Genomic DNA, 13,069 nt, shown 5'->3' on the forward strand with positions numbered 1-13,069 from the left:
TGTGTCAAGGCCCTGAGCTGAGTCAGCGGAGCTCAGGGGATATAGGAACCCTAAAGGAAGCTGGAACTCAGAGGCCAAAGAGGAGACTGGAAAGAAGTGGAAAGATGAAGAGGTCAGCAGCAGGAACCAGCAAGACCTTTAAGGCCATAGCAAGCGGTCTGCCTTTGTTGGAAAGCCCAAGGGAAGCCACAGCAGAGCTTTAAGCCAGAGAGAGGTTGCTATCCTCTCCTGTTGTGTGTTAGCTAAGCCTCACCTCTCCTTTGGAAGTACTGATATGTGCCTGCTGCCACACCTGACTAGCAAGGTCTGGCAGGGCCACCTTAAGGCCGGATCACCTTAAGCAGTCCCCCGGCCCCCCCCCCCCCCTGCACAGCCAATGCGCTGGGCGCTGGGGTGGCCTCAGTGCCCACGCCCCTCTGGCTGCTGCCCAGCTATGGCCAATCTGCTCCGGGCTGCGGCGACCTGGGGGCTGTTCCCCTGGAGGGGCTACTGCTCCAGGGGGACCAGGGGGACGCAGGTAGGTGGGGGGAAGCCCGCTACGGGTGGGTGGGTCAGATACCAGGTTTATACCAGGCTTCGTGCTGCACCAGCACCCTGTGACCTTGAGCAGAGGATCACCGGGCTCACCCTGTGCCAAAGGTCGGTGTTGAGCGAGCCGAGCCTAACCGAGGACCCCACAGCTGCCACAGGTGGAGTGGGGATGTAAAATGAAAAGCTTGTGGGCTCCAGGGCGCCCTCTTTGAGGCTCCCGAACGTAGACACATCTGAAACAATGCCTGGGAGGAGAGGACTATGTGGGGCTGGGGGCGCCTCAGTTGACAGGCTGTGGAGTTTTTCCTTCCCGTCCTTCCGCATCCACTGGTGTGCCTGGGGCAGTTTTGGAGGAAGGGCAGACGTAAGTAACCTTTCCAGGCCAAGGCAGGGCTGACTGCGTTATGGAACCCTGTGATGCTCCTTTCTGTACAGTGAATCTGGTTCCTATTTTTACCCAGGGGGTTTTTTCCCAAGTGAAACGTGGAGCCCGATGGTTCTGTTTGGAAAGGGGCACTCCTGTAGAGTGGGTTTGCTTCCAGGGGGCCCACTGGCAAGGCCAAGCTGTGCTGACCCTGGGGTGGTGTCAGTGGGGGGTGGGGCGGGGGGGGGTTTGCCAGAGGTGCTGGCAGCCCCTCCTCCACTCCCGGACCGCCACAGGGGCAGGGCTGTGGGCCCAGGTGTCTCTGAGTGACTCTTGACTGCGTGTGTCTTCCCTGCAGGGTCAGCTCAGCAAGGGCTTTGTGGAGGCTCTGAAGGCAGTTGTGGGGAGCTCCCATGTGTCCACCGCTGTCGCCGTCCGTGAGCAGCATGGTCATGACGAGTCCATGCACAGGTGTGGGGGCCCCTTCCCCTATCAGAGCCCCGGGCTGGGAGTGAGAGTCCCGGGCTGTCTTCTCCCCCACCCATCTGTTTTTGGGGGGGTCTGGCATTCTTTACCTCTTCTCCACACCCATCCCTCACCCACTGTGCAGCCCCAGGCCCTGTGATGCCTCTGGGCTCCTTGGATGTGAGCAGGACCAGAGGGTACCACACTCCTCGAAGTTGCTGAGCGTCTTGTTCTAGGTGCCAACCTCCAGACGCCGTGGTGTGGCCTCAGAATGTGGAGCAGGTCAGCCAGCTGGCCGCCCTGTGCTACAGCCAAGGAGTGCCCATCATCCCATTTGGCACGGGCACTGGGCTTGAGGGTGGAGTCTGTGCGGTGCAGGTATGCAGGTCCCCTCCACCCATCCCCTCCCTGGGCTCTGGCTCTCTCTCCCTTGTCACCTTTGCGGCTGCCTCCAGCCTGCCTTACCTGCAATCCCCGGGCTCTGGTCTGAGTGCCCGGAAGTCAGCCTTGAGATGGGGTCCTGTGGAAGGTGGCCTGGCCCAGGGAAGTCCGAGGTCGACTTCCCCTTGGCCTCCCTCCTGTCAGGGCGGTGTCTGCATCAACCTGACCCACATGGACAAAATCCTGGAGCTGCATCTGGAAGACTTCTCTGTGGTGGTGGAGCCAGGTGTCACCCACAAAGCTCTCAACACCCGTCTGCGGGACAGCGGCCTCTGGTTTCCTGTGGGTAGGCTGAAACTTGAAGCCCTTCCCCGGGCCCCTGAGGGCTCCCTGGTGGCGGTGCTGTTTCTAGGGTTTGAGGGAACTCTTCTGTCCCTGGGCGCCTGTCCCAGGCTGCATTCTGCCTGCACTCTGCCCTCCAGACCCAGGTGCAGATGCCTCTCTCTGTGGCATGGTGGCCACTGGGGCCTCGGGCACCAATGCCGTGCGCTATGGCACCATGCGGGAGAATGTGCTGAACCTGGAGGTGGTGCTGCCTGGTGGTGAGCTGCTTCATACCGCAGGCCTAGGCCGTCATTTCCGGTGAGCGTCTTCTACGCATGGCAATGGGGCCTCCTGGATTGGTGGGCCAGGCTTCTGAGGGGTCTGAAACTCCTGTCGCATGGGCCACGGTTGAAGGTTTCCTGCACCAATTAGGGCTGTGCAAAAGAACATCTGCCTTGCTGGCAGGCTGGGCCGGCTCCCTACCTGGCAGGGGCCTGGGGGACAGTGCTGGGCTTCCAGACCAGGCTTGGGGCTGGAAACCGATCGTCTCAGGCCCTGGCCACTCACCTACCTTGTGTGTCCCCGGGGTCCAGGAAGAGCGCAGCTGGCTACAACCTCACAGGGCTCTTTGTGGGCTCTGAGGGGACACTAGGACTCATCACAGCTGCCACTCTGCGTCTGCATCCTGCCCCTGAGGCCACAGTGGTCGCCACCTGTGCATTCCCCAGTGTCCAGGCAGCCGTGGACAGCACTGTTCACATCCTCCAGGCTGCGGTGCCCGTGGCCCGCATTGGTGAGCCGGGACTGAGCAGTCTGGGTGGGCTCCCTGGAAGAGGTCCCTCTTGAAGTCTGGGCTTCAGCTCACCTGCCCTCTCCTTGGCCCCAGAGTTTCTGGATGACGTCACGATGGATGCCTGCAACAAGCACAGCCAGCTGAACTGCTCCGTGGCGCCCACTCTCTTCCTCGAGTTCCATGGTTCTGAGCAGGTCCTGGCCGAGCAGCTACAGCGAGCAGGTGTGCTGGGGTGCTGTGGGGTGGAGGGCACAGGCTGGTCCCGAGTAAGGTCGCGTGTCAACCTGCCTCCCCCCGCAGAGGAGATCACCCAGGACAATGGAGCCTTCCACTTCTCGTCGGCCAAGGAGGCTGAGGAGCGCAGCCGGCTCTGGGCAGCGCGGCACAGTGCCTGGTACGCAGTGCTGGCCCTGCGGCCGGGCTACAAGGTGAGCTGGGCTGGGGTGGAGGCGGCACCCGCAGGCCGGGCCAGCACCCTGTGCTCGGCCCACCGCACTGCTGTCCAGAGCAGCAGGCTGAGACCCACAGGGGGCAGGAGTGCCCCAACCCAGCTGCTACTCAGACACTGTCCAGTGGGAGAGTAGTTGTCTGCCAGACCCTCCAGAGGGAACCCCCACCTGAGCATGGCCCTGGGCACAGGCACAGAGAGGGTGCGCTTAGGGTTTGTGAACACGGAACAGAAGCCGCCTGGAGAAAGATGATGACGCGGAAGGTGTCAGCCGACAGCAAGGGGAGGCTGGGCTCCGGGAGCTGGAGTGCAGACTAGGCGGTGTGGGCAGCTGGGGGTCCTGCATATGGGGCCAGGCGGGGATCGGAGGGGAGGGCTGTGAAAGCCTCTGCAGGCAGGGCAGAGAGCCCCCTCTGGCCAGCTGTCTGGTGGTACAGACCTAGACAAAAACAGTTTTTGTGGGTGAGGCCGTTCTTAGCCTTGACCACAATGACCTCTTACCTCTGAGCCAGCAGGGGGTGGGGGCGTGGAGAACCTCACAAACCTGCCCCAACCTAGGGCTATTCTACCGACGTGTGCGTGCCCATCTCCCGGCTGCCAGAGATCCTGGTGCAGACCAAGGAGGACCTGAAGGCCCAGGGACTCACAGGTCCGCGTGCCCGCTGCTGGAGCGCCGTGGGGGTGGGTAGCGGGAGGGCTGGCCCGGGGCAGCAGCTCTGTCGTCTGGGCCCCCAGGAGCCATCCTTGGACACGTGGGTGATGGCAATTTCCACTGCCTCCTGCTGGTGGACCCAGAGGACCCCGAGGAGCTCCACAGGGTCAAGGCCTTTTCAGAACTGCTGGGCAGGTGAGAGCAAAGCCCAGGGAGGGCGGCTGGGAGGTGGTGGGAGGAACACTGCTGAGAATTTCATTGCCACCTCCCCCTGCTCCCAGGCGGGCACTGGCACTCCATGGGACATGTACTGGGGAACATGGCATTGGGCTGGGCAAGCGCCAGCTGCTACAGGAGGAGGTAGGTGCCGTGGGCATGGAGACCATGCGGCGGCTGAAGGCCATGCTGGATCCCCGAGGCCTCATGAACCCAGGCAAGGTGCTGTGAGGGCCTGAAAGCACTTGGCCCACAAGCCCCCAGACAGTGGAACCTCCTGTTCTGGAAGCTTTCTTCTTGCCACAGAACAGTTCCGCCTCTGCCCAGAACTGCAGGGGGCTTGCCTGCCTTCCCCTTGGTCTGAGCCTCGCTGCTGCTGGGGGCCAGCTCCCTTAGCCTGACTCCACGTGCCTGGTGACAGGAACACTCCTTTCCTGGCGTGGGAAGGGATCCCCCACTCTACGTTGATAGGCTTCCCTGGGCCCCTAAAGCAAACCAGAGCCCCATTTGCAGCAGTGTGGAGATGAGCAGGCAGCCCCTATGCATGGCCTCCTGTGCCCGCCTCCCTCCCACCCCCGTCAGGTTCTCTGTCCTGTGGCCAGTGATATCCTCAGCCCTCATTCTGGGCCTGTCCTTGGACTTACTGCAGCCTGGGGAGGGGATGGTGCTTAGGCTACAGAAGGTTGCTTTCAGGGACCCAGGTCCCTGTCCCAACTGCTGTTTGTGAGAAGCCGAGAGCCCGAGGATTTGCCCATGGTCACCATGAGCCTGGACCGGGCCCAAGAACATTCTGAACATGTTCTTCAAGCGGCTGTTGCCAATCAATGGAAATGGAAGTGAAATTATTCTGCTTGTATTATACTTCTCTATGGTGTGGTGTATTACATTACTAGCTTCCCCCCACCCCCAAAGTCAGATCTGCCCACCCTGGGGATTCCTGGTGAGACCACTCAGTCCGTGTACTTCAGTTGTTCCCAAGCCCACAAGAGGGCGCCCACCACCATGGCATCTGCTCTGGGCAGAGGCACCCAGGACTCCCCTGTCCAGGGCCTACAGCTCTCTGCCCTGGGTACCCCTACTTCCCCAGGTTGAGGTGGGGGGAGGCTTGGTGTCCCAGAAGCCAATCTCTAAATCCCATCCCAGGAGCTTATCATGTGGGCCCATCTCCCTCACCCCCTTGGACTTGGCCTCTGAATAAAGATGAGCAAAGCAGGGAAACCAGTGGGACTCTCCATCTCACCTCACCCCTACTCTCCTGAGCCACCACTGAGCTCCTTCCCTGCCTCCACCCCACAGGCCCCTCCCACCTTTCCCCATCAGCTGTCTAGGCTCTGGGCAGAGGCTGCCCTTCTGGGACTCCTCAGCCCAGCATGATTCTCAGAAGCCCCTCCTCACTGGACTGAGCCCCATTTGCTCCTCCGTGACATTTCTAGCCCTGGGCTGTGAGCACTGTGCCAAGGGCTGGTGTGGGGGCAAGCCTCATTGCCTCTCCCCAAACCACCCCGGTACAGGAACTACCTAAGTGTTAGCTGCATGCATTCTGGACAAACAGCTCTCTAGTACCCACCCCCACCCCCCCGCCCTGCAAATGGACTGCCTCACCCCCAAGCCCAGGGGAGAAGCCTGCAATGGAGGCTTCTCCCCTTACTGGGCAGAGATCTACTTTGATGAAAGAACAAACACACTGTTCACTGAAATACCAGCCCCTGAAGATTCAAGTGACTATTTTTGCCTTATTTTCTTTGTGTGTGTACTTTCTGGAGAGCCATCTGGAGTGGAGTTACACACTTCTTGGCACCATTTACCTGCAGAATTCAGCACCTATCTCCTAAGCATAAGGACTTTCTCTTAAAAACCTCAACACCGTTGAAGGGCTACTAGATGGTCTTAGTAAGGTGCAACTGCCCGGGAAGCCCCCCTCCCCCCTCCAAAGCGTGCTGAGCCCTTAGCAGAGAGAGGGGGATGGAAGTCACCTTGAGATTCCAGCTGACTCCCTGCCCGCCCAGAAAGAGAGACAGCGGCCCGGAAGGAGCATGACAGAGACCAGGCCTACCTGGGAAGCTGGGACTAGCCTGTTCCACCCCCGCCCGAGGGGCCTGCAATCCGGGTGAATTCTGGAGGCCAGTGCAGCCAGCAGAGGGCTGCCATGTGCCGGGTGGGAGTGGAAGTCACTGGGGGGTGGGGACAGGCACCAGCCCCGGGAGCCTGGAATAGGGCCCGCCCGGCGTGGGCTCCAGCCTGCCCCACTGGGTCACGACCGACCGTTTGGCTCACCCAGGGCCAAGCCACCAAGGTGGTCATAAAGGCCTCTGCCTACAGGCCCAGGGGTCAGGCAAGGAGATCTTCGGGGCCGGCTTTGCTGGAGGAATTAAATTTAGAACAGGGAGACACAGTTGCCAGGCAGAAGCGGGAGGTGCTGTGAAGAGAACAGTGCTCTCTGCGATGACAGAGCTATGAGGGAGCCTACTACGCATGTGCCAGGGGCTTCCGGGCACATTCTCTGACCCTCACGGTCACCTCCCAGCTGTGTGACTGTCCCCACTCACATGTGATTGAAACTGAAGTTCAGAAGAACAAAGTTGTTTCTCTGAGATCATTCTGCCCAACAGAGGAGCCCACACGCAGACCGTTTGGAGCTCATGTTCTTGTCACCGTAGCGACGGTCGGTCCCCGGGGTCCCCACCATGATGCTAAGGCCCAGGCTCAGACCCACAAGGTCTTCTTTGGCGTTTCCGAATGTGCTGAGCGTGCCTGTGCCCCAGTTCACGTTTGCCCCCTGGCCCGCAAGGCCCCTGCCCAGAGTAGGTGCTTTAGGAAGCATCTGACAGATGTTGGACAGCCCGCCGAGCACAAGAGGGGCCCGAGGAGGGGTTGGAGCAGAGAAGCTTGAGGCATCTCCCTCCGGAGTTTTCCTTCACAGGCTCTGCAGGAGGCTCCGGAATGCTGCTCCAGGAGCTGGTCTGGCCCGGGGACAGAGGCTGGGCATGCGCCACTCCCCCTGCCCTGAGCTTCCCGCCCGGCTTTAGGTGTGCCAACTCTTGTGAGCCCTGAGTGGCTGGTTCCAGTTCAAGGGCTCTGAGCTGGCTCGGCCCCAAACAGGGCCTCTTTCTGGGCCTCAATGAAGCATGCCCATGAGTCAGCACTGAGATGTAGACTGAGCAACAGGCAGGGCAGGACAGGACGTGGGACGGGGAGCGGAGGATGAAGGAAGGCAGGGGTGGGGGTGGGGGAGTGAGGGGGTTGGGCCAATACCTGGAGGAATCCGCATCCTTGCAGCCTCCGCTGGCTGTGCGATCTCTGCCCCCGAAGATCCTTCCTGAAGAGTTCTGTCACAGCCACGCCACAGGTGATGGCAGATGGACTCCATGATGCTTGGGAGGGTCAGTAAATCTGAAGGACTCGGGTGTGACCTGCCAGGTCCCCCTGCCCAGGCATGACTGCTCTGAGGACCACTTCACTCGCCTGCAGCGCCAAGCCTGGAGGAAGTTGCTAAGGATGTAGGTGAGGGAGCGGGGGACAGGCCTTCAAGCCCCATTTCCTGGTCGTGTAACAATTACCTCAGTAAAATAAAGTCACACAGTGCATCTTTTATTAGACATTTTAATACCATATCAAAACACCTTGACTAATGAAGAAAGCTTTTTCTCCAAGCTTTGAACATTTTTTTTAAACATTTTATAAGGTTTTTTTTTTTTTGTATTTTAATATATAAATACAGAAACCTATCTTGCATGGGCTGATGCCACGTGTGAACATCAATGGCTAAAATGTTCTCAAACAGAGTGCCTGAAAACAGGGGTAACTGTACATATTCCTTTAATAAGTCTTTTGTCTGTTTAAGTTTTCTGGAAAAAAAAAATCCACAAGGGTCTAAGAAAAATGTTCAGGCATTTTTGCAGGACACTTGTGATTGTTAAATCCTCTGAACTGACCAGAACCAGGAGGGGAGGGAGGAAGAAGAAAAGGAAAAGGAGAGGAGTAGGTCCTTGACGGGTTGTTTTTTTTGGCAATAAAGTTACATATCAGGGTCCTGGGGGAGAAATGTGCAAAACCAAGCCAGAAGAATAGAGGAAAAAAAAAAAAACCCAAAAATACCCAAGGCAGAGTGGTTGGTGATGGAGAGGGCCGATGGGGGCGCCGGGCATGGGAGGAGGCCACGTGTGCCTGCTCCTGGGCCATCGGGGCGTGTGGCCATGCTCGGTTCTGTCACTGAGTGGGTTCTAGCTGGGCAGCAGACAGCAATCTGTAAACATCACGAGGGAAAACACCAGTCGACACTAGACTTTTTTTTTTATAATTTTTTTTTTTTTTTGTAAACACTTTAGACAGACCCACAACGCCTTTCAAAGGTGAAAAAGAAAATGCCCTTTCCCTCCTGGGATGAGGGGTGAGGGGAAGGATGGTGGTTGATTCTTTCTTCTCTCAAACTCGCTCTCATCCATTTGGTGTCCTCAGGGAGAAAAGGAGAACCATTCTCTGGAAGTCAGTGCAGAAGGGGTGCCCTGTTCCCACTGGTGTCCCCAGCTCAGCTCTGCCCGTGTCCGATGCCTCCTCTCGGGAACGGGGGCTGGCCGGTCCCTGTGTGGATCGTAACACGTAAGTCGCGCCGTGTCGGCGAGGCCGGCCGCGTGCATCCTGCCGAGGCTGGCCGGGCGTCTGTGGTTCCGCTCCGGGGCCCGAAGCCAGAAGTCACGCCGGGATTTGGACTCCCACTCCGGCGCCGGCCCAGTCCCTCTGCCTCACTCTCACCCTTGCTTTTTCTTCTCCCCGTGTCCTCAGTTTTTGAGGGGAAGGTAAAAAGAGCAAATGTCCCTGATTTGTCTGACATCATCAGCTGTTCTGGGAGTTTACTTGGAATAAATAAAATAAACCTAATGAAGAACAAAGGAAGACAAAACAAACAAAAACAAGGGAGAGAGAGAGAAGAAAAGAGGCCCCAAAACCTTTGGATGTGAGATGAGGTGGAGTCAGGGTTTTGGTTTCCCTGGGGTTTTTGTCTGTTTGCCAGAAAAAAAGAAAGTGCTAGCCCAGGACTCGCAAGGGACAGGTGGGATGGGGGACGGGCGAGGATGGTCAGCAGAAAAGCAAGGTGCCCTGGGGAAGAAAGGGACAGTCAGACTGGATGGTTATACAGGGGACCACGTGTGCACATCTGGAGGGAAAGGTAGTCGTGCTGGCCTGCTGTGGCTGATTCATCTGGAAGCTGATGAGTATGTGAGGGTAGGCGAGAGTATGTGGGTGTGAGTATGTGTGAGTGTGGCTGCGTGTGAGCGGCACAGTGTGCGTGTGTGAGCGTGAGGGAGGTGGCCTGTGGGCAGAAGAACAGCGGTTAAGGTGATCACTGATGAGCACCACAGAGGACAGGGCACTGTCCCACAGGGTGTCTTGTTTAGTAAGTCTGATGTCCACTCCTGTCCCCGAAGAGGCAGAGACCCCGAGATGCAGGCTGACTCAGGCCACCCCTCACGCACAAGGCGGGGCTGGTGAGAACCCAGTGTCGGTCCCCTCCCACCTGGCACCTTCCGAGGGGGTCTTTCTGAACCTTCCTCAAGGAGATTCACTCTAGATGTCTGCACACACTGGCCTCTTCCCAAAGAACCTAGTTCTGCTGAAGCTCCCCTTCATAACCATGGGAGTTTGTACTTCCTGTCCTTCCTGGAGAATCACCTCCCCCCACAGAACCACTGACGAGATGCTCCCCTACCTCCAGGCCCCAGAGTGACTCGAGCCTCGGCCTTGAGCCCAGAGCACCCCCAACCACAGGCTCACCTTTGAGAGGAGTCAGCAAGCGAGCCCAGCAGGGTCAGTCCGCAGGATGTTCTGGACAAGATCTGTTCACTTCAAACCACGAATCTATGCAACTGAGGCAGGGAGGTGGCAAGGGGAGACATGTTACCCGTGGACCAAGCCACTCCTTACGGGGCGCTCTCCAAGGGTCAGGCTTCTGATCAGGAATTTGCTAAATCTCACTTGCTCGCGCCTCAGGGAAAAACAAGCGTGTCCCCATACACCCACTTTTTGAAGCAGGAAGGAGAGAACCAGGACGGCTCTTGGCTCAGCCTGAGGCATCAGCCTGGCACGATGGGTACAGGATCGGGTGGATCTGGGTGCTGGCAGGAAACGGCGAGTGTGGCCCTGAGAGGGACCAAGTCCTCGCCTACATGGAGGCCCGAGAGAGGCAACAGCTACAAGGGGGAAGGTGAGAGCTGGAGGGCCAGGCAGGACAGTGAGCCCACCATCTCTCGGGCTTAAAGCACAAGCAGATGGAAACCAAGACCCGGCAGGCTGGCCGTTGCTCTGGGCACTGGGGTCCCGGGAACCCCTTCTTCCATCAAAGGGACAGCCTGAGGCTCCCTCCCTGGTGGGACCTTCAGGAGATCCCCAGGCTCTACGGAGCTTGGTCAGCTGTGGTGGGCACACGGCATGGAGCCTGTTCCAGAGAAGTGGGAAGGGGAGGCCCAGCCCTCCAGCTTAGGGACATTGCTGGGGAGGGCCAGACAGGAGGCTAACAGTGAAACCCTGGTGTCCAATGTTCACAGAAAGGACCATTTGAACCAGACAGGTAACAGAGATTGCCCAAAACAGCTTTCTGACTTATGTACCAACATAGGGTAATTTTCAAAGACAGGAACCAGGTAGATAATTCGCATCATTCTCCCCCAGAGCCAAAGATTTCTATCTTCTGGTTCTGAGTGGTGCCTTCTGGGGACACTGGAGCAACCTGTGCTGGGCCCAGGCCAAGAGCACCCCCTCACCCCACCCCGACCTGGAGCCTCTCATAAACCGGCCACGTCTGGGTGCCAGGCGCCACAACCACCTCGTGGCCAACAGCCGTGTGAATCGGGCTTTGGAAAAGCCCGCGTGTCAGGAGAAGCTCTGGGACTCAAGGAGCCGAGAGCAGATGGCACAGAGCGTCCTCCTGTCTTGGGTAAGGAGGTGTCTTCTTTCCAGCTGGAAACAAGAACGAGGCTCATACTGGAGCCTGAGGACAAATCTCAGCCCTGCTAATTATAGCAGCTTTCAGTGCCATGGCCCCACAGGTAGTGGCTATTCCTGCCTCTGGCCCTCTGGGGAGAAGGGGCGGGTGCAGGGGCGGCTCGCACACCCCTCCCTGTTGCCTCTCTGGCACAGATGACGGTCCTCGCACCGTGGAGGAGAGGGGCCCGCGGAGGAAGATAAGGCTCAAGGAGACGGATGGCGAATCAACCTTCCAGGTGGGGTCCTAAGTGCCTCCAACCTGTGGGGCTCCACGGGTCTCCCCGTCAGCCCCCACCCTCCAGGCCATCAGACCAGAGACCTGCTCTGCCCTACACTTGGCATGTTCAGACCTTCTATCTGTGGGCCTCTGCTTCGACCCCTCTCAGAGGAGAGGTCATCCCGCAACCAAAGGGGACAGAATGGCTAGTGCTGAGGGTCCGTCCTTCTCTCCCCCACCTGCACAGAAGGAGCCCTCTGGGGTCTCGGATGGGGCTGAGCTGGCCCTGCCGACCCTTTCGTACCTTTTGTGATAAATGCACAGGCAGGGCAGCCTGGCTATCGTGTCCCCCTGAAGCAGCTCCTCCAGGCAGATCACACACTCACCCGCGTCTTTAGTCAGCACGTCATCTGCAAGGGGAGGACAGAGGAGAGTGGGAGAGGGTCAGTCGCCAGCAGACAGGTGGTGCAAGGCAGGCAGGGGTCTAGGAGCTGGTTGGGACCGCCTGGGTCCCCTGAAGTGGGCAAGGCTCTGTGGGTGACACAGAAGACCAAGGGTGCCTTGACCTGAAGGTACTGCAGAGAAAAGACACGCACACGGCACATGAATTATCTGAAGACAAATGGGATTAATCACCAAATGAGGGGCAGAGAATGGAGGCTAAAAAGGGCTGGGAGGGGAACAGGCACATAGCAGAGGCAAACTATTTCCCTGAACGGAGCATCCCCCAGACAGACACACAGACCAGGGGCCGCATGGAGTTCTGGTTTGGAAAAGCATGGTGACGGGTACGAGGCAAGAGGGAACGGAAGAGACAGGTGCTCAGCAACTACTCGTGAGTGCACAACAGCCAACAGGTGGAATCAGCCTATAACCCTCCCCCCCCTCCCCCCCCTGCCCAACTGGTCAGTGGATAAACAGACGTGGGCCATCTACACTATGGAATATTACTCAGCCGTGAAAAGGAGCAAAGAACCAAGGTAGGCCACAATGTGGACAGGCTGCAAAAACACCGTGCTGAGAAGCCAGACACAAAAAGTCACCTACTGAACGATTCCATTATATGAAATGTGCACGACAGGCCAATGTGGACAAAAAGCAGATCAGGGGCTGGGGCAGGAGGGGATGGGGAGTGGCTTTTTTACGGGTAAGGGGTTTTCTTTTTCTCCCTTTTGGATGGTAAGAACACTTACCACAAGATCTACCCTCTTAACAGACTTTCAAGTGTGCACTACACTGTTGCTAACTGGAGGCACAATGCTGTGCACCAGCTTTCCAGAGCTTCTTCATCTGGCACGACTGAAACTCCACACCCCCTGAAAGGCGACGCCCCATCTCCCTATCCCTCAGCCCCTGGCGACCGCCACGCTATCCTCTGGCTCTTTGAGAAGGACTCTATTTTAGATACCTCACGAAAGTACAATCGTGCCAGGCGTTTTCTTCCAAAAATGTGTGTAACTAGATGGAGATGATGGTTGCACAACACTGTCAATGTCCTGAACGCTACTAGGTTGTGCAATTCAATTTAAAAAGGAGAAAAAGGCCCCCCACAGAAAAGAATGAATGGAAGGAAGCTACCGCACACCACAGGCCCCTAGCACAGCCACAGCTGGAAAGGCCTGGGCAGAATAGGGAGACACCATGGCTGAGTCGGCAGCCCTTTATTAAATTTCTGTGACATTCTGGGCACTGGCAAGTCA

At 57.9% G+C, this 13,069-nt stretch overlaps 2 protein-coding genes across 8 annotated transcripts in view; one reads left to right on the forward strand and one right to left on the reverse strand.

The window, feature by feature from the left end:
- The first annotated feature begins 364 nt into the window (after positions 1–364).
- LDHD (lactate dehydrogenase D) lies at positions 365–5,035 on the forward strand. 4 transcript variants are annotated; one of them, XM_027076215.2, is made up of 11 exons: positions 365–517; positions 1,254–1,366; positions 1,597–1,738; positions 1,946–2,087; positions 2,224–2,383; positions 2,659–2,858; positions 2,952–3,080; positions 3,159–3,286; positions 3,865–3,955; positions 4,042–4,153; positions 4,240–5,035. In XM_027076215.2, exons 1-11 carry the CDS (start codon positions 377–379, stop codon positions 4,403–4,405), a joined length of 1,524 nt encoding a protein of 507 aa, XP_026932016.2. In that variant the 5' UTR covers positions 365–376; the 3' UTR covers positions 4,406–5,035. The 4 variants fall into 4 exon arrangements, with proteins under 4 accessions (XP_026932016.2, XP_053067122.1, XP_026932018.1 ...); XM_053211147.1 differs by lacking the exon at positions 365–517 and adding an exon at positions 546–639; XM_027076217.2 differs by lacking the exon at positions 365–517 and adding an exon at positions 577–689.
- Positions 5,036–5,808: 773 nt separating this feature from the next.
- ZNRF1 (zinc and ring finger 1) overlaps positions 5,809–13,069 on the reverse strand; it is a 106,073-nt gene continuing 98,812 nt past the window's right edge. The window contains exons 3-5 of one of the 4 annotated variants that reach the window (XM_027076222.2): positions 11,674–11,779; positions 9,944–10,035; positions 5,809–7,650 (exon numbers count right to left, since the gene is read on the reverse strand). In XM_027076222.2, the coding sequence (XP_026932023.1) occupies positions 9,978–10,035; positions 11,674–11,779 (164 nt within the window). In that variant the 3' untranslated portion in view covers positions 5,809–7,650; positions 9,944–9,977. The other 3 variants (XM_027076220.2, XM_027076218.2, XM_027076221.2) reach the window with 3 other exon arrangements.

This window comes from Acinonyx jubatus, chromosome E2 (genome assembly GCF_027475565.1).
Source record: "Acinonyx jubatus isolate Ajub_Pintada_27869175 chromosome E2, VMU_Ajub_asm_v1.0, whole genome shotgun sequence".
Lineage (NCBI taxonomy): Eukaryota > Metazoa > Chordata > Mammalia > Carnivora > Felidae > Acinonyx > Acinonyx jubatus.

Excerpts from the sequence above, each read along its gene's own strand:
- LDHD (XM_027076215.2), top strand. The coding sequence starts at position 377 with ATGCGCTGGGCGCTGGGGTGGCCTCAGTGCCCACGCCCCTCTGGCTGC. Across the intron at positions 1,367-1,596 it reads CATGACGAGTCCATGCACAG|GTGCCAACCTCCAGACGCCG; the intron begins GTGTGGGGGCCC and ends GTCTTGTTCTAG. Across the intron at positions 2,859-2,951 it reads GGTGCCCGTGGCCCGCATTG|AGTTTCTGGATGACGTCACG; the intron begins GTGAGCCGGGAC and ends CCTTGGCCCCAG.